This window comes from Ptychodera flava, chromosome 5 (assembly GCF_041260155.1).
Source record: "Ptychodera flava strain L36383 chromosome 5, AS_Pfla_20210202, whole genome shotgun sequence".
Taxonomy (NCBI): domain Eukaryota; kingdom Metazoa; phylum Hemichordata; class Enteropneusta; family Ptychoderidae; genus Ptychodera; species Ptychodera flava.
Window position 1 is genome coordinate 42,805,213 of NC_091932.1, and position 22,729 is coordinate 42,827,941.

At 38.9% G+C, this 22,729-nt stretch overlaps 2 protein-coding genes across 2 annotated transcripts; both read left to right on the forward strand.

Moving 5' to 3' along the window:
• Window positions 1–1,733: 1,733 nt before the first annotated feature.
• Window positions 1,734–18,561, forward strand: LOC139133752 (uncharacterized). The gene is given in 6 exon segments (XM_070700519.1): window positions 1,734–2,067; window positions 2,069–2,543; window positions 3,964–4,531; window positions 7,968–8,201; window positions 8,545–8,888; window positions 16,940–18,561. Coding segments are annotated over 6 exon segments (2,937 nt in total). The 5' UTR covers window positions 1,734–1,743; the 3' UTR covers window positions 17,932–18,561.
• Window positions 18,562–18,724: 163 nt separating this feature from the next.
• On the forward strand, window positions 18,725–19,730 carry LOC139133753 (toll-like receptor 2 type-2). The gene is made up of 3 exons (XM_070700520.1): window positions 18,725–18,833; window positions 19,172–19,343; window positions 19,517–19,730. The coding sequence occupies exons 1-3, from the start codon at window positions 18,725–18,727 to the stop codon at window positions 19,728–19,730; spliced, it is 495 nt and encodes a 164-aa protein (XP_070556621.1).
• The last annotated feature ends 2,999 nt before the right edge of the window (window positions 19,731–22,729 follow it).

A 22,729-nucleotide genomic window follows, 5' to 3' on the forward strand; every position in this document is an offset into this window, starting at 1 on the left:
GCTAATACTTGCCTAAAATGCATCAAATGCATCGTGCTAACCATGAATTTCATCATTCAGTTTTATTTTTCGGCGCGCCGTTCGGGGGTGTAACTTTAATATTATGAGGTTATTACGAAAATACCACAAAGGATGCACGAGGACATCGCCGCAGTATATCGCTCGATGCAAAGCGGAGGGCGATGCACGGTGCCAATGCCCCGGCACCAATGTCCTAGTGCATCCTTTGCGGTATTTTCGTGATAATCTTATCATTATACATCTTACATTCTTGACTGGGGCATCAAATTTTTCAGAGTAGTGACCGTTTTAGTGCAATGTCAACATTTTTTCTTCCGATTTGTAGTGCAAATATAGAACGCTATCTCAGACGGCTTCTGCAAGTTCTGGAGTGTGTGTACTATACACGTACGTACAGAGCGCGCGAGGCTGAACAAACTATGACCAGTCCCTAACATCGTCTCGCATACTAGCAGACAAGAAATACATGTTCCTTGGTTGGTAGAGTGCGCGTCCACTTCAGGCAATGAATTTAAGTTGGTGCGTTTAGCAGCAAGAAATTCAAGAAATGGTTGAAAGGAAGAAGTCACCGCGAAATAGGTGTTCATCTCCGAAATGTTTTGCCAAGGGCAAGTGGTATCTCTGAACGAACTGTAAGACGATACTGTCTCAAACATGACATCAAACGCCTTCAAGGGCAAGATTTGGATCGGGTTGTAACGGGTGCAATTCATAAAGTGAGCCGGCATATGGGTTAAAAACTATGACGGGGTACTTAGATCATTATGAGGAGAACATCATTGCGTACAAATATTGACAGCTGAATAAATTAATCAGATGAAATTAAATGTGGATGCCGCACTCTGATTGGGCTTATTGCTGTCACAATATTTCACAACGTTCCAGTTTGCGATATTGACGGGAAGCGCGCAAAACTTCAGCAGCTCAGGTCAAACTGATTATATCGGACTTTCCTTTCCGGCGGCCGCACCACTATTGTTCTTTGTATGTTCGTTACTCGATCCATTGAACGAGTTGCCCGTGCAAATAACTGTCACAATTTGATGCATTACTAGGCCAAAGATAGATACTATCAGCTGCCACGCCCAAAAGAATATAGGAGAATAAGATATTTGGTGATTGAAAATTGGAAAAACGGAAATATGCATTGTGGGCAAATAGAGTTTGTTAGAGGAAAATTTGACGCGGCAGTATACACCTGTTTCCTAGATATCAATCTCAGACCAAAGATTTTAAATTTAGAAATAGGCCTAAAAGTTAATAATCAAGATAATTAAACCATTTGAAAATTGAAAATTAGCTCCATTTCAATTTTCGTTTTGAAGATGAAAATTGATTTATTGCCTGACCGAAATGTGCCACGGATTATTGTTTTATACTTTGGTGTAATGAATACTACATGAAGTTTCGATTAGGTGCATAACTGATTGCGAAATGGAGATATTTATCTGGGCCAGTAATTTGCTTTTGTGCAATAATGAAATGCAGTGAAAATGTGAAAGGTAGTGAAAGAGGAAGCGAAATAATTGAAATCATTACAGATTTCGTCATCTAATTGTCATACAAAAACTTTAAAGAACCAATACGAGAACTTCTTTCTCCTCTGTTGATTTCTCATGTGACATAAAAAAATTCAGGCAAAAATAGCATTCAGACGAGAACTGTCAACCTTGACAGCCGCATCAAAACTCAACGACCTCTCAACCACAGATTCTAAAAAGAATGGCTTCTCTATGCTTGACATTTGTCCTGCTGGTACAGAGTTTCCAGATGGCTACACAACAGTCGATATGTAAGGTATATGAGCAGACTCGCATTAATTGCTTTAACAGAGGGTTTGAAGATGTTCCAGACAACTTTCCAGGATTTTCAACTCACCTGGATTTGTCACGGAATCAAATCACAGAAACTGACTCTGCTTCATTCATAGCGCTGAACCAACTGAGACAACTAAATCTATCACATAACAAGATCAATTTAATTCATGGCAAATCATTCAGGAGACTTCCTAGTTTAGAAATCCTTGATCTGCGGAGCAACTTACTAAAAGAACATTCCTGGAAAACTATTTTCAGATCTGAAGAACCTTACAACTCTAATCCTGTCAAAAAATCAGTTGACAGAGTTGTCTCCGACATCGTTTTATGGACTTGCACTCTTAAATGAACTGCACCTGGATGAGAATTTAATTACCACATTACCGAATGCAATATTTCAAGATTTAATACGTCTCATCGTGATTAATTTGGCAAGGAACAGTCTACGTTGTTTTCCCCAGAAAGCATTGCAGCCATTGGTCAAAATGAAAAACATTTCAATTGAATTCAACTGTTTTCGCAAACATTGCAACAGAATGGATCTGAGATACTTTACAGAACTTGTGGAGCTGAAGCTTTCAGAATGCAGCATTCTGATCTCAATACAAGATTTGATGGTTAAAAGCTTTCCAACAACAGATTTCAGTTTTGGAGGATCTGCCACTTCCCTATCTGTTAATAAGCTTCTAGAGATGTATCGGCAGGGTATTCCAATTATGATGCTATTAAAACTTCACCTCAAGCTCTAGCTCAAATACTGGAGGATCTGAAACACTCAAAGATTAAGTCACTGCATCTTGGGTATCTGAACGAGCAGAAAAAGATCAGAAATGACACCTTCAAACAGCTCCAAGGGACAAGCATTGAAAAACTGACTATATACTTTGACGGAGTGCGTGAATTACCTTCTGGAGTATTTCATTGGCTGCCACATTTAACTAGTCTGACCATTCAATATTTTTATTTTAGTAAACTTTACTCACTTCATGAAGGAGTTTTTCAGGGTCTTGATCGTTTAGTTATATTGAATCTTAGGGTGAATAGTTTATCAAACATCACAGAGGTGTCCCAAAGTGTCGCTAACCTTCATCAGCTGAAATACCTAGATCTGGCATTGAACTTTTTTGATGGAGAAATCCCTCCAAACATCTTTGCAGCAGTCCCCTCACTAGTAGAAATAAACCTGTCTGGCAACAGTTATGTAGGTATCCACCGTAACAGTTTCACTTCACTTCCAAATCTAATCACTCTAGACTTGTCTAATAATGGTATTCAATATCTGCCTGACGCTGTATTTTCCTTTCTTACTTCACTGAAATCACTTTACCTGAAAGGAAATGATATTTTGACTCTGAATCAAAATCCAGTAGGCGATGATCCCCTAAAAGGCCTAACAAACCTTCGACAATTATCAGTAAATTTTTTACATCCAGCTGTCTTGTACCAACACGTTCCGTCACTCCGGTACCTTCATATTTCCGGTCCCTCAACTAAAAGCTTTAAAAGACCTGCCCTAAATATTTTCACTCTGCAAAGAGCCAATCTGACAAAGCTTGAGGTATTAAACATTCAGGGTACAGAGATTGATACTTTCAATGACGTACATCTGAAGGAGGACAATCTCAACCAAACAGATTATTTGCGTGTATCTTGGAAAAATATGAAAACTCTAAAATTCCATGACTGTACTTGGTCACAAATTGAAGAAGAACTGATAGCGATTTTGAAGCTGTTTCCAAACCTAAAGGAGCTCTCCCTTACGGCTTTTGGTACATTACTTTCTGTGAATGTACTTCCTGACACACTGATTAATCTTCAATCCTTGGATATCAGCTTCAACAAAATCACAATGATCGATTCAAACTTGTTGAAGCCACTGCCTAATCTAACACTTTGACAATCCATCAAAATCCATTTTCTTGCTCAAAATGTGAAATGGAAAGTTTTGTCCAGTGGCTTAAACATGATAACACCGTTTTTGTGTCAGAGATTCCTACATGTGCCACACCCAAGGTAATGGATGGCGTTTCCTTACTGACATTAGAATTTGGAAAGGAATGTAACTTGATTTTCATCATGTCTGTTCCAATCATGTGTTTTGTCGTTGTTTTAACTGTGATCATAGTCGTTGGTTTTCGACTCAGATGGCACATACGCTACTTGTTTTTCCTGCTGAAACTACGACGAGGTGGATATAAGTTACAGGTTAATGATGAAGGAGAACCATTGTATAAAACATATGATGCCTTTGTGGTCTACAATGAACACGATGGAGAGTGGGTTACGCAGCAATTGATTCCTAACTTAGAAAATACTGATCAACAGAATTTGAAATTGTGTATCCATGAACGTGATTTTATACCAGGTGATGACATATTTGAGAACATTCTGAACAGTATTGAGAATAGCAACAAAACACTGCTCATACTCTCTCCTCACTTTGCACAAAGCGAGTGGTGCTACTTTGAAATGAGGATGGCACAAACCCAGTTATTTGAAGAGAAGAAGGATGTCATATTGATAGTCATGCTGCAGGAAATCCCAGATGATATGATGCCACGAGTCCTGCGGAAAATACTGTTGACAAAGAAGTACCTTGAATGGCCTGAGAATGACTTGGGGAGGAGATTGTTTTGGCAGAAACTGAGAATGGCACTGAAGTCAGAGAGTAGAGTCAACAGAATTGCACAAGTGTAAATGCAGATATCTTTATAAAGGTATTAATTTAAAGTTGCAAACAAAATAGCGTCCTAGGTCAATTAGGAATTGGCTTTAGTTGAAGCAAATTACCTGTACGTAGCTTTTGTACAATGTCTAATAATCTCCGATTTGTTCTATATGAAGGAAATTCCTTGTTCATTATTTGAACTTGGAAAGAAACAATCTAATCATTGCTACACATGAATTATCACTATTCAATGTTATACATTCTAATGTACAGAGTTTACTTGACCGTTACTGTATCACGAAATATTGATGGTAGTCAAATAATTATGTGCTTTTTGTTTAAATTTTAATAATTTTAGAGTCTAGAGTAATGAAGTTTTGTTTCACCAGCATATTATCATATTACCAAAGGCAGACAGATTCCTAATCTACCTTTCTAGCGGCTAAAGAAACATCACAAATTGATTTTCAGAATATGTAATTATTAATATTTTCCTTTATATTAACATTTAATAATTCGTGAAACGTACAAAACATTACCAATACAAATTGAAAGTGATGAATTTCAAAATTATAATATAGGTAAAAAGTAAATAAATGCATAAAACTTAAAACAAATTTGGTTTAATTGAACCTACAGTTTTAGACAATGGCATGTTGAGGGACGTGGTCAGACAATTGTAACTACTTAGCATGGTTAAGGAACCATTCCATTTAATGTGGATATTAAGCCAAAGCTGTGTTTGCGGCAATATCTATGCTAGGTGACTCGGTGTCGTACCTTGTACGTTCTAATTTGATTTAGGGCTTATCGCGAATTGTACATGTTGGATCTTTGAACATGCTAAGGTATTTTCTTATCAAGAAAAAAGCATAGCTACAGTATACTGTGTGTGATTAGCATTAAGAGGGCATGTCACAATGGAATAAAATTGATGTACTGTCTTAAAAATATCACATAAAGATTTCTCAAAACACATTTCAAACTGATGCAGTTGTGTCCAGCATAAGCTGTAAGAAACATGATAAACACAAAGAATTCTTAAAACTTATCTCAAACTGGAGATGTTGTGTCTAGTGTGCTGAGAATAGTATTGGCATATCTACAAGAAGCAGCCAAACTGGCTGAGAAAAAGGAAAGAAATGTCAATTGTTATTGAGCTTTGTTAATTTAAAATGAAGCTGCTTGCAAATACATATTTGAGGAAAGAAGTCAACACCTACACGTACAGGTGCCAGAGGTATTGAGAGATGTCATACACTTGTAATACAACTTAAGTAGAAAATTAGGTCTTGTCCCTTTGTGACAAATCAAGTTGAACCTTTATGGGAATTGGGTGTTACAATAAGTAGTTGTAGTTAGCTATGTAACTTACTTGTTCATTGAAAAATTTTAATGAAGTATTGCATACTTGTACATTTGTAATTTTTTCATAAGTGTTGTATGATGGCATTTAAGTTCATAACTTTCCTGACATTTTTTGTAATCATGATAACGTAATTTTAATTCTTGAATTTCCAGAAAGTGTCTTTCTACTAGTATAGATAAAACAGTACAGCAACAAAAATCACTTAGATTTTTACGGACAGCGGGAGGTTTGGTTATCTTGCCTCGTGTGCTTCAATCAGCCAGCGTCGACTGCGGAGTGTAACGTTACAAGAAGAGTTGTGCTGTGCCATGCATACACCTTCAGTATACCAAACTATAGACTTTACACTGTATTTTTAACTTCATATTAATGTAGAACTTTTAGCTGTTAATTGAAATTGTAAATAAATTGATTGTTAAGAGACAATCGTAACAAACTGAAAGCTACAGGACAAATTAACGGTGGATGTTCTGATCTGAATGAAATCTCGATGAAACGCCCTTCTCTATGCTCAAAATACATTTGAATTTGATTCAACCAAATTGAAAGCAATGGAAAGTGGTTAAAAAGAAAATCAGATTTTGGCCAAATATGAGAAAATTGGCCCACCAAACACATTTGCAACTATTGATTCAACCATTACTGAATCAAATATACATCTATGATCATCTATGGTTATCAATCTTACAATCTGCAGTAACCTTCATACCATATTCGACGCCAACAGTGGACGTTGAAAAAAGGCAATCGACCAAGAGTAAACCTATTTGCGCAAATCCTAAGTATGCAAAGTTTAATACCATAACAAACAAACTAAGATATCGTTATGAAACCCCCTCGTGACTTTTGAAAGGTTTTCTTTCGTGTAGTATTCATGTACTGCCACAGAAGGGGGATGGAGGGGTCATAGGGGCCTGGAAGGCAATAAGGGATTCCTCACAGGATCCAACCGCACATCGAGCAACATATGCTGTCAGGCACTCACTAATGACCAATGACAGTAAGCCCCTAACCTCATGAAACCTAACAGACGATACACCCAATGAATGACAACTGTTAAAAATCATAAATTGAAATTTGAGACAAGGAATCTTATAAATAAATGGCACCTGCATATAAAATATGAAGACAACGTGCAAAGCTGTTCAAATGATTTTCAACAGTAGAAGAAAGCAGAGGTTCTGGACTGTTACCCCAGTGTGAGACTCTTAAATTGACAAATAGAGGCTCACACCCCGAAAAGTCTAAAATCCGCTGTCACTTGAGAAAGGCCTGGGAGCTTTCATTAACCATTTTGAAAAACTTGGCTCTTTTAAAATGTACCTATCCCCCCTTAATTGGTAAATGGAAGCGCCCAATCCCCTTAAAATAGTTGGAGGTTCTGGACCACTTTAGGGGATGTGTGCACTGTTTCTATGGTTTGAAGGCCCAGACCCATTTTGGGCGGGTGAGCACATTGAGCCTTGGTTGGCAGTATTGTCGCGTTTGGCACCTGGAGAAACGATTTGTGCCCTGTCCTTTCAAATCAAATATCCGGCAGATAAGTGGCTTAAATTGAGCACTGTAGAGCCCTGTGGCTGAATATGCATGGCAGAGTTTTGTAAATTATACAGACACAAAGTCAGGAAAGGATCGTGCATTAAGCCTTGCCATGTGTGTGGTAAGGGGTTGACAAATCAATTATCTCTCTGTGGAGGGTGTGGTTACAAAAATGAGGTGATGAAAAAATGGCAGAGAGATCAGTAGGAACCAAAGGGTATTTGAAAAGGAATACGCCCGGCTAGTGGAAATTGAATGGCCTGTGATGTGAGGTTAGGTTCTTTATAGAGACAATTGCCCACAGCAAATGAACATCCATACAGAGAATAGCAGCAAAGGGGTTACCCACTCATCAGGATATCAGGATGCTCATCCCAAAGTCTGTGCCTCTGTGACCTCTCCCAATGAAGAGAATATTAATAGAGATGACCTCACCTTCATTCGCACATATTATACCCATAGGACATACCTGCAGAGCTGGAAGATGAGTGTTGCCCAATGGCATCAACTCCAAGCTGAATCCAAAATTTTCTTGGAAGGTGTTCGATTCCAGATCAGACATAAACACACCGAAGACAATGGGGCCTATGGCAGCCAAATTCCAGTTGGCGATGATAGTCCTTGTTAGGCGTGACAAACCAGATGATTTCCAAGATCACCAACAACCCGTGTTTTGCAACAAGCAAGTGGTACTCCTACAGGCCAGTGAGATTGATGAGGTGCCAGACGTGTCCTTCCCATCTCCTGGAGATGTTGGAAAAGTGGACACAGAGGGGCTTAGGCTGGGGTTGAGGGAATTACCATCCTTTGGCTGGATATCACTAGTTACCAGCCCTTGAGAGGCGGCTCTAAAATCCCACTACCAGCAGCCACCAGAAACAAGTAGGCAATCATTAACTTGAAAAACAAAGATGACAACTGCCTTCACTTGGCTCTCTGCTCAGCTTTGTTTCCTGCAAAGCATCATGTGAACAGGCCATCTTTGTACCCCATCAAGGACGGGCTGGACAAGGTCTTCAATGGCGCCAATACCCCCACCTTTCCCAGATTGGTAAAGTTGAAAGACAGTGAGGCCTGGCCATAAATGTCTTTGGCCAGGACAAATGCATTGTCATTGTCTTCCACATCAGCAAACAGCCAAGGAGAATTACCAGGAGAAATATGATCTATGATGAGGGCCCCGAGCTCAACCCTGTCGTCAGTAACATCCAGGTGGCCCAGCATTATGACCCCTTCAGCTTCTGCTATGTGGTTTCGCTCCATGATAGTACAGCAAAACCCCTTGTGGAGTATAGAGGGCCCAAACTGGCAGAGTATTCCTCAGAGCTGTCCAAGAAGAGTAGTGCCAGATCAAGGAAATCCTGGCCACCCCTGAAGACTCGCAGATGCCCTAGAGGACTGCAAGGTCCATCACTCTGCCAAGCATGCAAGATGCCTCTTGCCGGAGACTGTCCGGACCACTGCCACATCATGGGTAGTACTATGAGGTAGCCCACAAATACTTGCAACTTCAAGTGGCAGCTGAGCTCCCAAACTACAGCCATACCGTTGTCTTCCACAACCTGCGGGGCTATGACCTCATTCTCCAGATACAGGGCAGCAACACCTGCATCCCCTATAGTACAGAAAAAATATATCTCCCTCTCACTTTGGCAGCTCTGGTTCATCGACAGCACCCGGTTTCTGTTGACCTCAATAGACAAGCTTGTGGCGGCCAACTCACCTAAAGCCATCTGCATAACAGCCAAGTGCGAGCCTGCACAGAGAGGCGCTCCCTCTTGCACAGCAATGGCGTCTTCCCGACGAGTACATGAACAGCTGGAAGCACTTCGATAGAACAAAGCTCCAGAATTCAGTCAGACAGACTGATGAGTGAGAACCCCTTTGGGTTGCCAGCTTGAGGTTGATCCATGCAAAACTCACAGAATAAATCCAGTGTGACAGTGAAGGCGATGTTTCACTCAATGATATCATTTCGCATGAGGACAATGCCATTCGATTAGAGGGGTTTTGATAAATAAATAGCACGTAAACTTTCATATTTTGTTATTAGCCTTGTATTCACCGATAAGTGTACGTTATCAAAGAGTTTAAAACGATTTGAAGGACTGTTGTACTGTACTAGAATCTGAAAGAATTTATATTTGCTTTTCATATATCAAAATATGAGGAACCCTTTGAAAAATGTATTTGGTCCACAGAACATCTACAGTGACCTGGCTGGTGACCTGCTTTCCAGACGTCCCGGATCAGCTGGTTTTCAGCACGGAAATGGTTTTATAATCATTCCATACATCCACAAAAACGTTTGGGATATGATAAAAGTGAATTGGATCAGTACCAAAAAACACGTATTTTTGTACTTTTTAGATTCTAAGCATTTTAGGAAGCGTTGTCAGTGGGCAGATGGGGACAGTAGACAACACGTTAACTTGAAGTTAGTACACTTGACTATTTATTGATCAATTGGATGTACATTAAATTTGGGTCTGGTAACAATAAACATTTTAAAGCAAATTTATCTGTCAAAATTCTGTTTATTTGCGAGCCTGAATAGTCGAGAACCTTGTCGAAACTGTTAAAATGCAAAATTTGACTTTCATAGCAATAATTTAACATGATAAGTTTTAACAATGAAACTTCAAAGAACAACATTTTAAATACTCCTAATCACTCTCAAGATCGAGCACAGAAATGCATTTTCTCTTTGGTTTACTTTCGGTTGCATTGTCGGATCTAGGTGGATTGATGGTAATACTGAATGTACCACCCGTTACGGTTGTGCCAGGCCCAAACAGTGACCTTAATTGACAATTTTTGGGTTCATCTGAAAATTGAGAGTTCATTGTGTTCGCTGATGTGGATGTATTTAGCTGAGAGAGAGATTTGTCGGACCTCATGTTGCTCATGATGCCATGGTGGACATTTGTAGCTGCTGCTTCTGTGAAACTGTGGCAAAGTGGGAGATACTGTTGACATTCGTATGCGCTGTGAGTTGCATGATTTGAGATGCAGGTACGTCAGCATTATTCAATTCCGTCACGAGGGTCTTCCGAGCTGAATGATTTAGTTTCTGTCCGCTGAGTTTCGCAGCCGGTGCCATGGTTTTCATTAGGCCTCCGAGGGAACTTATACAGTGGGGACGCAAATACCCGAGACACGCAAAATCGATTTTCCTTCATGGGTGGTATGGATAGCGAAAATTACAAACTGGTAAAAATGCTTAAATTCTGGCAAGAAGATACAGTTTACTCTTTAAATTTTTCACAATACTATCAACATGTGATGTCCCTGATAAATGACTCTGAATCTTCCACACCAAGCAGCTGTACGCTTCCTACATTTTCAATATCATTGTCACCATCTTATGATGGATTTTTGAGTTTATTTTCAATCAAAATTCATAAAATTGCAGCAAATCTAGATTGTAATAATAATTAATGTAATAATGGCAATTTAAATCATTGTTGTAATGACATGTCAAAAAGAAATTCAAATGTTTCAGTCGTGTCACGCATCACGCTCACTGGCCGTCAGTTCATGTAGTGTTGATCTGAAAGAATAAGTTCACACCACTTATTAATGTACATGCATATTAAAAACAAGCAATTTTATCATTTATTACAATATGTTTCAAAAGTACTTGTCAATGATTATTCATCAAGTCCTCAGGCAATTGTAAGGACACTTGAATGTGTGAATTTTATAAAGAATGGCACTCTTTGAAAATTCTCTCTTCAATGGATATACATGCATAATATATTAATAGATATCAGTAGAAGATGTTGTTATATAAAACACAGGATTTTTGTCTATCTTAAAACTTCCTTCCATATCAGCTGTTCTGTGGAATCTTCCGACTTAATATCAGCATGTTCTCATTTGTTTCTGATAAGATTTCATTTCACAAACTTAATGCACATCTGAACTCCCAATAGGGTCCCTATACTTGAAATGAACTTCACCCTACTTAGTATATAGCACCGCCCTCTAGACTATCATATTCTCTAATGTGTATACTTGAAGCTAAAGTGATAGTCACTGCTATGGCTAACTAAAGACGCGGGTCCTAGGAAGGGAAAGAGAAAAATCAAGAAAAGAATCCTAAATCGTTCCCAAAAATGCAAAGAAGATCGTTATTGACGATAGACTATAAGCTTAAAGCCGCCGTTCTCAATCCCAGGTTTGCGCATTAGTGGGTACTCCACCCTGTCAACATTGTATCGTTTTCATTGTTTTGCGTCAAACTCCGCTATATTAATAGATTTACAAACATAAATTCACGTCGAACGTCGATGAGCACGTCGGAGTACGTACATTTTGGCATGTGGTGTTTTCACCATACTTGGTGCGTTCGAGTTACAGATTTCAACGATTCCAGCAGTGTGTCGCTTGGCGCCGGATGCGGACAGTGTCCTCGACCATCTTCCCCCCTCTACTGTCTATGCCTCGATCCACAAAATTACAAGTCAATATACTGGTATGCAAAAAACACGATCTGCATCGTTCGAATCTCTCAAATTCTTAGAACTAATGCTTTATAAAATTTGGAAACATCGGTGTCGAAATAATATAAAATGAGTATTTTCTGAAGATTGAACCGTGATCCCGACGTACTCCACCAGCCAACGTAAAACTTTTATGAGGCCAAGATGGCGGTCGGCAGTCAGAAAACAAGTCCAGATCGACGTGTATTACATTATTTGCCAATTTGTGTTACGAGACTTCGTTTGCATTGGAACCAAAAAAGTACAAAAACCAGATGCATTTCGAAAACTCGGACAGGAAATCTCGTAAATTTCTCAGACGTAATGAACTTTGATCGATATGCAGCGGAACTGCATCGCGTCGGTTATCGATAAGATGGCACTTGCTCACGTGGATACGTACGCTCGAAGTGACGGCGGAACGAAACAGAGGAAGTCAAATCATCCTTTTTAGCTCCATGGTCAAATAAACATTTGGTTTATTAGTAGACTCATGGAGGTACAAACGACACTCCATGGGAAACTATACACGGATACCGTACCGCTTCACACCTCTGTGCCGGGGTATTGAACATTTCTTGATTTGTCATTCTGAGTTTGGCATCATTAGTTTGGTAACGCGCGCGTCTATCTGACTCTGACTGTCGGAAATATTGGGATATCCTTGACCAGACAAACGCTTGGCGTGATGAGCTATTTTTGGCCCGAAAACAGCATCTGATGCAGGCCGATGACGTACTCGTCAAAAGAAGAAAATTGATATGCCATTTTGCGTGACTTTTGTTGTCCGATCGTTATATCCAAATTTACCCGGCGTACCATACACGTTTGCCATCGTTGGGTGTACGGTAGAAACCACAAAACCAAACCAAATAGTCCTTTTCAGGGCCATCAAACTTTCCAGTGAGAGAGAACCCGATAATACATTTTTTTCTTCACGGCACGTTTATGGAGAGACCGTATTCAAGGTTACTAAGATGTAATCAACTCGAATGTAGTCTGATCACGTTTTTATCCCAAGAAATGTGGGGGTAGGTACGGTACAAAAGTTGGATAACTGTGAAGAAACTATTGCGCACGCCTTTCGACACTGGAAATCTTGACACATACACTGTATTTTATTTATTTTAGTCACCATTAGCAGATAAGGCGAATGCTAATGAACTTTAGGTACACATCCAGCTAACTCGTGTTTTACTTTGCACAAGGCTAGATTGACAGTGGTATTCAAATCCAAATCAGCGTCCCCTGGGTCGACGTTCTCACAATGGCCACGCACAATACTCACTAAAATTGTCCCGAAAAAACATATGGGTTTAAAAAATATGGAGTCGTTATGTATTGATCAGGTATTTACCTTGCCGTAGAGCATTCCCAATTCATAAATTTTCATAAAAAAACACGCAAAAAAACGCAATCTGTGGAGCTCTCAGTTCAAGCTACTCGGACGGCGTCTCTTTACATAATAAGCGTCCTTTCATGTAATCCGGTATTTATAACCAATGGGCGTCTTTAACAGGTGTAGATTCAGAGCTATTGGAAACAATAAATGCTAGTTAAGTAGTAAACTGTGGCTTTTTGTTAGGAAAATCTGTCTCCAAACTCGGCTATACGTGTGTATAGCGGCTATTCCATTTCCCAACTTCCTATATTTCTAATGCACACCAAAGCGGCCATCGCCGTATATCGAACCACAAGTGACTGTGGCTCGAGGATAACTTGCATGTTATTGTTTTTGAAATACTGCGAAGGTTATTTTGCATGACTATACCTTAATAAGCGACAGAAGATTGTCAACTTAATGCTTCCCTAACAAATAACTGGATTAAACGACCGTAATACTAAATGAGAATATTGTGAACGAAGTTGTCATCAATGATATCGCCTGGAAAGTTAATGTACTTCCGGTTTCAGGTGCCTGCATTTCAAACACTATAGTACTGTCAAATGACCTCCTCAAGAAGCGAGATTCACAAAATCCATTCCTATACATAAACTGTTACGGAAATTACTAAAATTGATCAAGATAAGCCGAGAGACGAAAATGTTAACATCAGAAAGCAGGACATACTACCGACAACTTTCTCCTAACAATGCAATCCACTATCGTCAGCAATGTCAATTTCTTTGGGCATATTTACATTATTTAGAGGAGGATTACTGCATGAACGGTCAATTTTGATCGGAGACCATTATTCGTAAAATAAGATTACGTAAAATACTCGATCTCAAACTTACTGGGCGGATTAATGGAGAGTTCCACCTACCTGAACCGTCGCCCAGTCAGTCTGATGTTGCTCTGAAGCGCACGTTAGGACCCCTTGGCAACGATGGAATTTGGCATAAGCATGCTTAGGGGCCATGGATAATTAAAACACTCGCGCAGTAAACGCAACTTCTGTGTTTAGGTGGGGAGAGGGGGAATCCGTGACGAATCGCGGCCAACCTGTTTACTGCAACAATATTTCAATAAAGGAATTCGAAAATAGATTTTTTGTTGATTTTTCTTGTACGCTAACATCTATTGAATATTGGAATATATTCATATTCTATATGGAGAATAGTCCCAGAGCTGAATAGCCCACCAAGGGACTGTGCCGAAAATCCAGTCGTTGTGGACTGACCAGGTGGGAGCGCAGAGAAATACTTAGAAGAGCCAAGTGTAGAATTTGGGATAGAGTGGGGATAATTTGTTTGCGTTCCTGTCAGCCTCATCTGAAGCATTCTTTGTAGTTTTATCGCCCTCGTTCACGCTGAATATTCAAGGACGTGGGCACTATCCGGTTCTCAGGGCCTAGAGCGGATAGTGCCCACGTCAAAATTTGTATGGCCAAAAGCTGGAGTGCTACACGTTTTTCTGTATCGCAAAATATCGCGCTATATTGTTTGGCATGTACAAAGCCAGTACGGCACCGGCGCTACACCAGCATCCTTTTGACATACTTGTGATGTGATGATCAGTGCTCGAGTAAAATAATAACAATCATTGTGGATACATAGTTTCATTTTATTCAATTGGTTGCGTCATTGTTCAGTTGGCGCTGAACAGAGATTAATTTTAGAGGGGGTATGCGGGGGGGGGGGGGGACGGTCGGTAGAGTATGCGTGATTTCATAGCGACGTAATTACTGATTGTTGGATGCAGATACAGAATGGGGCTTGGTTGAATTTTCGCACTTCCAAACTTTCGTTTAGGGGAGGGGGGTTGAGGCCAAACGCACTTAGTTTGGTTTACCGTGCGCATGTTTTAATTATCCACGGCCCCTTAGCAACAACGGAAAAAATCGCACATCTGCATCCGCACTGATACCGAGTTGCTGGTACCAGTTGCCATCCCTGCAGACAATGTACGCGGAGCTTTTTACACAGCGCGAATTGTCGTTTTCATCGACGGTAAAGTTCCGTGTTTTAGTGTTTCTGCACATTGGGTTGTGAGGAACCACCACACGCTGTTTTAAAGCGCTGGCGGGCTATGCATTCCGATCTGGCCAGTGTAACAGTTGTATAGTTCATTATGCCGTCGGCAGTTAGTGGTTCAGTCTTAATCGGCACGTTACCCTTGCCCATGCTTTCAGATTTCATTTTTGGCAGCCAGATTTGGTCGAGTACCTTCATAAGGAGCACCGGTATTTACACTCCACCGATATTTGTTTTTTTGCAAAACACGATCAATGGAGTTAAAGAAACTGTGCAGTGTCTCCGGTTCATATTCGGTTCCGTCTCGTTTTCTTGTACTGTAGAAGTATTTGCTAAGGAGTTGGTCAAGTTCATGCGGTGGAATTAGGTGGATTTCACCACAATTACGAGTGTTTCGATACATAGCGGCCGCCGCGTGGTATGCATAGAAATTTCGACTCATTCTTCTATGCAAACGCGGTGGCCACTATGTATCGAAACACTCGTAACCGTGGATTTCACGATATTCGGACTGACTCAAATTAACCACGTTCAAAGCTGATTTATGTCAGTTCGGTGCTTTCAGGTTGTGTTCTTTGGAATTTGATGTCTTATAAAGTCATCCATTCTTCATTTGGCACTTGAAAATTGCCATACCTTTCCATGATACCGAAATAGTTGTTGTTGTTGCTGCCGCCACTCCGTGGAATCGGCGTCGGCTTGGTGTCGTGCAGACCTTGAAAAAATAGCCCATTTGTACTTTCTTGACGATAAATGTCCCACCACGGTATTTGTTGGCGAGTAGTTTGACTTTCAGGGTAATAATACTGCTCCCCCTCAAGAAGATCTGAGAACAGCTGTTCAGCAATGATGCATTCTCAGTTTGTGCTAAACGCAGAAAACATACGAAACACTATGGCAACTGATATTCCGTCATATATATTTTGGTCAAAATACTCGCAAATTTTCATTCTTTATAATTTTTTAGCCTACGCATACTTGACATTAAATAAGGTCACCAAAAATAAACAAAATGAAACAATATTTAATTATGCAAGTTTCAGAGCTATTTTAGTTCACTGTGCTCATCTGTTCTATGTAAACATCTCTCAGCGCGTGCACCATGCTGAAAATAGTGCCGGTCAGAGTGAAGATATAATCCATATTTTAACTTGTTAAAATACCGGTTCATATCCACACTTACTGAACAAAAGGAAAATGGCAATACAGACACAACATGTTTTTATAACGAAACTTACTGTATGACGAAACTCCATAGGTTACAGACGACGTGCCTAACAATATTGATTTATTGTCCGTCCTTGTCAGTGTTACACAGGCGGCGATCCGGACCTGTTCATGTGACAGTTGGTAGCAATATGAGGATATTTATCTGGGTCAGTGATTGCTTTTGTCTAATTTATAAAAGGCAATGTAAATATAAAAGGTAGTGAAAGAGGAATTGAAATCATAGAAATCATCATAGATTTCGTCATCTCATTTCCATACAAAAACTATGAAGAACCAATGGCAGAACGTCTTTCGCCTCTGTTGATTTGTGATATACGTGACATAAGGCGTTTGAGGCAGATATAGTATTCAGACGAAATTTTACAACCTTGACAACCACATCAAAACTAAGTGACTTCTCAACCAACAATTCTCACCACAATGGCTGCTCTCTGGTTGACAGTTGTCCTGCTGGTACAGAGTTTCCAGATGGTTACACAGCAGTCAATATGTAAGGTATATCAACAGACTCGCATTAATTGCTTTAACAGAGGGTTTGAAGATGTCCCAGACAACTTTCCAGGATTTTCAACTCATCTGGATTTGTCATGGAACTTCATCAACGAAACAGTTTCTACTTCCTTCATAGCGCTGAACCAACTGAGACAACTGAATCTATCATACAATGAAATTGCTTTAATTCATGGCAAATCATTCTGCGGACTTACTAGTTTAGAAATCCTGGATCTGAACGACAACTTCTTGGAACATATTCCTGAAAAAGTATTTTCTAATCTGAAGAACCTTACAACTCTAATTCTGTCAAAAAATCAGTTGACTAAGTTGCCTCCGACATTGTTTCATGGACTTACACTTTTAAATGAATTGAACCTGAATGAGAATGTAATTTCCACATTGCCGAATGAAATATTCAAAGATTTAACACAACTTACGGTAATTAACCTGGGAATGAATAGTCTACGTTGTTTTCCACAGAAAGCATTGCAACCATTAGTCAAAATGAAAGAAATTTCATTTGAATTGAACTGTTTTCGTAAACACTGTAATAGAATGGATCTGAGACCCTTTACTGAACTAGTGGAGATTACTCTTACAGAATGCAGCATTCTGACCTCAATAATAGAATCGATTGAACAAAGCTTTCCGATAAAGGATATCACTTTGGGAAGATCTGACACTTCTCCAGCTTATAATGAGCTTCTACGTAGGTATAAGCTGGGAATTCATGATGCATTTGACACTTCAACTCAAGCTCTAGCTCAAATACTGGAAAATGTTGGACGCTCAAAGATTAAGTCACTACATCTTGGGTATCTGAACAATCGGGGACAGATCAGGAATGACACCTTCAAACAACTCCAGGGACAAGCATTGAAAAACTGACAATTTACCTTGACGAAGTAAATAAACTACCTTCTGGAGTATTTCAGTGGCTGCAATATTTAAGAAGTCTTACCATTCAATATTTTTATTATAGTAAATTTGACTCACTTCATGAAGGCGTTTTTCAGGGTCTGGATCGTTTGGAGACATTGGACCTGACTGGGAATTATTTATCAAACATCACAGAGGTGTCTCAAAGTGTTGCTAACCTTCATCAGCTGAAATATCTAGATCTAAAATGGAATGCATTCATTGGAGAAATCCCTCCCAACATCTTTGCAGCAGTTCCCTCACTAGTAGAAATAGATCTCTCACACAATTATTTTCCAGCTATCCATCGTGACAGTTTCACTTCCCTTCCAAATTTAATCACCCTAGACCTATCTAACAATGGTATTCATTATCTGCCTGACGCTGTATTTTCCTTACTTACCTCTCTGAAAGCACTTTACTTAAAAGGAAATGACATTTTGACTTTGAATCAAAATCCGGTATTAACTAATCCTCTGAAAGGCCTAACACATCTTCATCGATTATCAGTAAGTCTTTTACATCCAGCTGTCTTGTACCAAAATGTTCCATCACTCCAGTACCTCCATATTTCTGGTCCCTCAGCTAAAAGCACTCCAAGACCCGCCTTAAACATTTACACTCTGCAAAGACCAATCTGACAAAGCTTGAGGCATTAGAAATTAAAGGTACAAAGATTGATACTTCCCCATCTTTCGACGACTTACATCTTGATGACGACAATCACAGCAAAAACAATTCTGTGTATGTATCTTGGAAAAATATGAAATCTCTTAATTTCCATGACTGTACCTGGTCAGAAAATGAAGAAGAATTGAAAGCAATTTTGAAGCTGTTTCCAAACCTAAAGGAGCTCTCCCTTACAGCTTTTGGTACATTATTATCCATGAACGTACTTCCCGACAAACTAATAAATCTTCAATCTTTGAATATTAGTTTCAACAAAATTACAATAATCAACCCAACCTTTTTGAAGTCACTACCTAATCTTAAGGCTTTGGCAATCCATCAAAATCCTTTCTCTTGCTCAAAATGTGAAATGGAAAATTTTGTCCAATGGCTTAAAGATGATAAAACCGTTTCTGTGTCAGAGGTTCCTACATGTGCTACACCAAACGAAATGGATGGCGTTTTTTCTTACCGACATTAGAATTTGGATTGAACTGTAACTTGACTTTCCTCATCTCTGTTCCAATAATCTGTATTGCAGTTGGTTTAACTGTGATCATAGTCGTTGGCATTCGGTTCCGATGGCACATACGTTACTTATTTTTCCTGCTGAAACTACGACGAGGTGGATATAAGTTGCAAGTTAACGATGAAGAAGAATCATGGAAGAGGAAATATGATGCCTTTGTGGTCTACAATGAGCACGATGGAGAGTGGGTAATGCAGCAATTGATTCCTAACTTAGAAAATACTGATCAACAGAATTTCAAGTTGTGTATCCATGAACGTGATTTTGTGCCAGGTGACGATATATTTGAAAACATTCTGAACAGTATTGAGAACAGCAACAAACACTGCTTATACTGTCTCCTCACTTTGCACAAAGTGAGTGGTGCTACTTTGAAATGAGGATGGCACAAACCCAGTTATTTGAAGAGAAGAAGGATGTCATATTGATGGTAATGCTGCAGGAAATCCCAGATGATATGATGCCACGGGTGCTGCGGAAAATACTCATGACAAAGAAGTACCTGGAATGGCCTGAGAATGACTTGGGGAGGAGAATGTTCTGGCAGAAACTGAGAATGGCACTGATGTAGGACAGTTGAGTGAACAGAATTGCAGAAGACTTAATGCAAGGATTGAAGCTGATACACGTATAATTTAAATTATTAAAAAAAGTAGGGTCAACGATCCTCAATGGTTCATAGTTTGAAGTAAGGGACTGGTCAGTTTCTTCGGCCTTGGGGCGGTGGATTATTTTTGCAGACGTCAAAAAGTGGCTGCCCCCATTCCAACTTTCAAATGAGGGTCACCCCCTATTCCAACTTTCGCAAAACCTGTGATAGTAATGTGGCTGAAGGGCATACTGAAAAATTTGTGATATTTTACAGTAACGCGTATCAAATTTCTCTGATATATATATATATATATATATATATATATATATATATATATATATATATATATATATATATATATATATCTGATATATTTAGGTTTTGCACTAGGAAGGGGCTCTGAAAAATGTCTTATTATTAGTTACTCGCCCGAAAAATGCAACTGAATCAGAAATTTGTGGCTTATCTGATGCATTTAGGCAAGTACGAGCCTGTGTCGAATTTCAAAACACACTAATCCCCCATTGGGCATTCAAAAAACATGGTAACCCCCCCATCACCAAAGTCAAAAACAGGATGATCCCCATTAATTCACGCCCTCGTCCTGGCCGAAGAAACAGACCAGCTCCGTAAATACGTGTAGCATTTGTTGCATGCCGAAGCATAGAAATTATTTTGTAAGGAAACTCGTAAGTAATTAAGGGATCTTTGAATGAATTCATATATATATATATATATATATATATATATATATATATATATATATATATATATATATATATATATATATATATATTGATAGTTGTCTTTAGTACATGATTTTCTCCTTTGGTGTAAGTCTTACATTTCTGTTGATCATTAGCGGCACAAGCTTATTGGGCCTAGGCAAATATTGTGTTCTTTCAAATTCTACTTCTTCTTTGACACTTGTTCCGTAAATTCTTTGTTGTGCCTTATCTAAAAAACCGCAGCTATTAGCATTACAAAATGTCACAGCTTGTTTGGGAGTAGGAAAAAGTAGTATATGGTACAGTCAAATTTCATTGATCAGATGACCTCTACGACCACATTGAATTTTGCAACATCTACAGATAGCTTGCATTCAAAAACGACTATCCACTTTAAATTTCTTATGTACAATGCTGCCTTTTGGTCCACTGAATTTGTATTAAAATTGCGAGTTGTCACGTGACCTTGTTTGCCACATTAAATGTTTCAAAAACTCCAATCTATATAAATTGTCTCAAAAACTTTTAGAATTGATATTTTGCTTATATCATCATCAGTGGGATTACTTGCAAGTTTGGAAGGCGTTCAAATTAGTAGTGTGCTTTGGCAGTCATATTGCCATGTACGAAAAACCTACGATAACAAGAACTCTTCTTCATATACAAACTGACCTATGGGCAAGTACAACACCGTCATATCTTGAAAATTTTGTGAATGATCTTTAATGACCTTTGACCTACGTTTATGTAACTATGTAACTGCAAGAGCAGTCCTAGGTTTGGTTTTTCTTGAATGATGATCAGTACTGGTCCAATTGCTTTTTTTCAAAGGATAAGCCTTCATGACTTTTGACCTACTTTCATATAACTAAGTAGCTGCAAGGGAGATTATTAGTTTGGCCTCTTCTTTATATAGATCATTATGTAATGAAAAATTTTCCAAAATTGTAGAATGACATAGGATGACCTTATTTTATTATTGTTACTATTACCCGACATTGCAACAGACAGACGAGTATAAGGATTGTGCTCAGAATAACATATTTTGACTCCTGCTCAAGGTGACAGAAATTAGGAGATACTCAATCAATGACACTTTGCTCCCATTGGATCATACTTTTCATAGATGTGTATGATATATTCAGACTGATAGCTTTGGACTTAAACTTAAACGTGACAAATATTGAGGAAAATATTGTGTCAACGGTTCGAAGAACCAATTCATTTATATTTTAAAGAGATGTGTATGTCATATTCAGAGTGATATATTTGGACTCATAGTAAAATAGACAAATGTAAAGGAAACTACTGCATTAGAAAAAATGTGCTAAAGAATTTTGTCTAAAAAGACATAATCAGTATGCTTGATTTCCTCATTGACAACATGTTTGTCGAATTTGGAGGACACATTTTCCAACAGTGTATAGGAATTCCTATGGGTACTAACTGTTCTCCCTTGCTTGCCGATTTATTTCTGTTCTCATACGAGGCAGACTTTATTCAGAACCTAATCTAACATAAAAAGGTCTCTGTAGCTAGAACTTTCAACCTAACATTTAGATACATAGACGATATTATTTCAATGAATAACTCCAAATACTGTTACTATCGCGCTATTATTTATCCTCCAGAATTGGAGATTAAAGAAACTACTACAGAAACTGCCTCCTCTGCTTCATATGCGGATATTTTCCTTGAATTTGACTCTAATGGTCACCTTTCTACTAAGCTATATGACAAGAGGGATGATTTCAACTTTTATTTCATCAATTTCCCATACCCCATCAGTGATATTCCACTCTCAGCAGCTTATGGGTTATACATTTCCCAGCTTATTGGACGTGCATGAGCATGCAGTTCATTTGGTGTTTTTGTAGAAAGACATAGCCATCAAGGTTACAGCAACGAAAGACTTGTTTCTACATTTAAACGCTTTTTGGCAGGTATCGCAAGCTGGTAGATAAATACAATATCTCTCCGACAAATGATCGCCGATGGCATCAGTGACATTGGGTCTTAGTTGGTGACCACTACCTATTTGACTTACAGATTGATATATGGCCGGTGCCACATGTGGGCCAGGATGCGCTTACTATTTTCGAAACACGTGACATCACTTCTTGGTCTTTTGGCCAGAGATCCATAGATCTTTCTGTCATGAATTTGTTGTGTGTACTTGTGATTTACTGCATATTTTCTGTGCTGTTTTGTGTCTATGTTTATACTATTGTACTACGAATTTAGACTTAG

Bases quoted from the DNA above. Each gene is read 5' to 3' on its own strand.
- LOC139133753 (XM_070700520.1), top strand. From the start codon at position 18,725: ATGAAATCTCTTAATTTCCATGACTGTACCTGGTCAGAAAATGAAGAA. The intron at 18,834-19,171 runs GTACATTATTAT...TCTGTATTGCAG, and splicing joins GCTCTCCCTTACAGCTTTTG to TTGGTTTAACTGTGATCATA. The intron at 19,344-19,516 runs GTGGGTAATGCA...CTTTGCACAAAG, and splicing joins TACAATGAGCACGATGGAGA to TGAGTGGTGCTACTTTGAAA.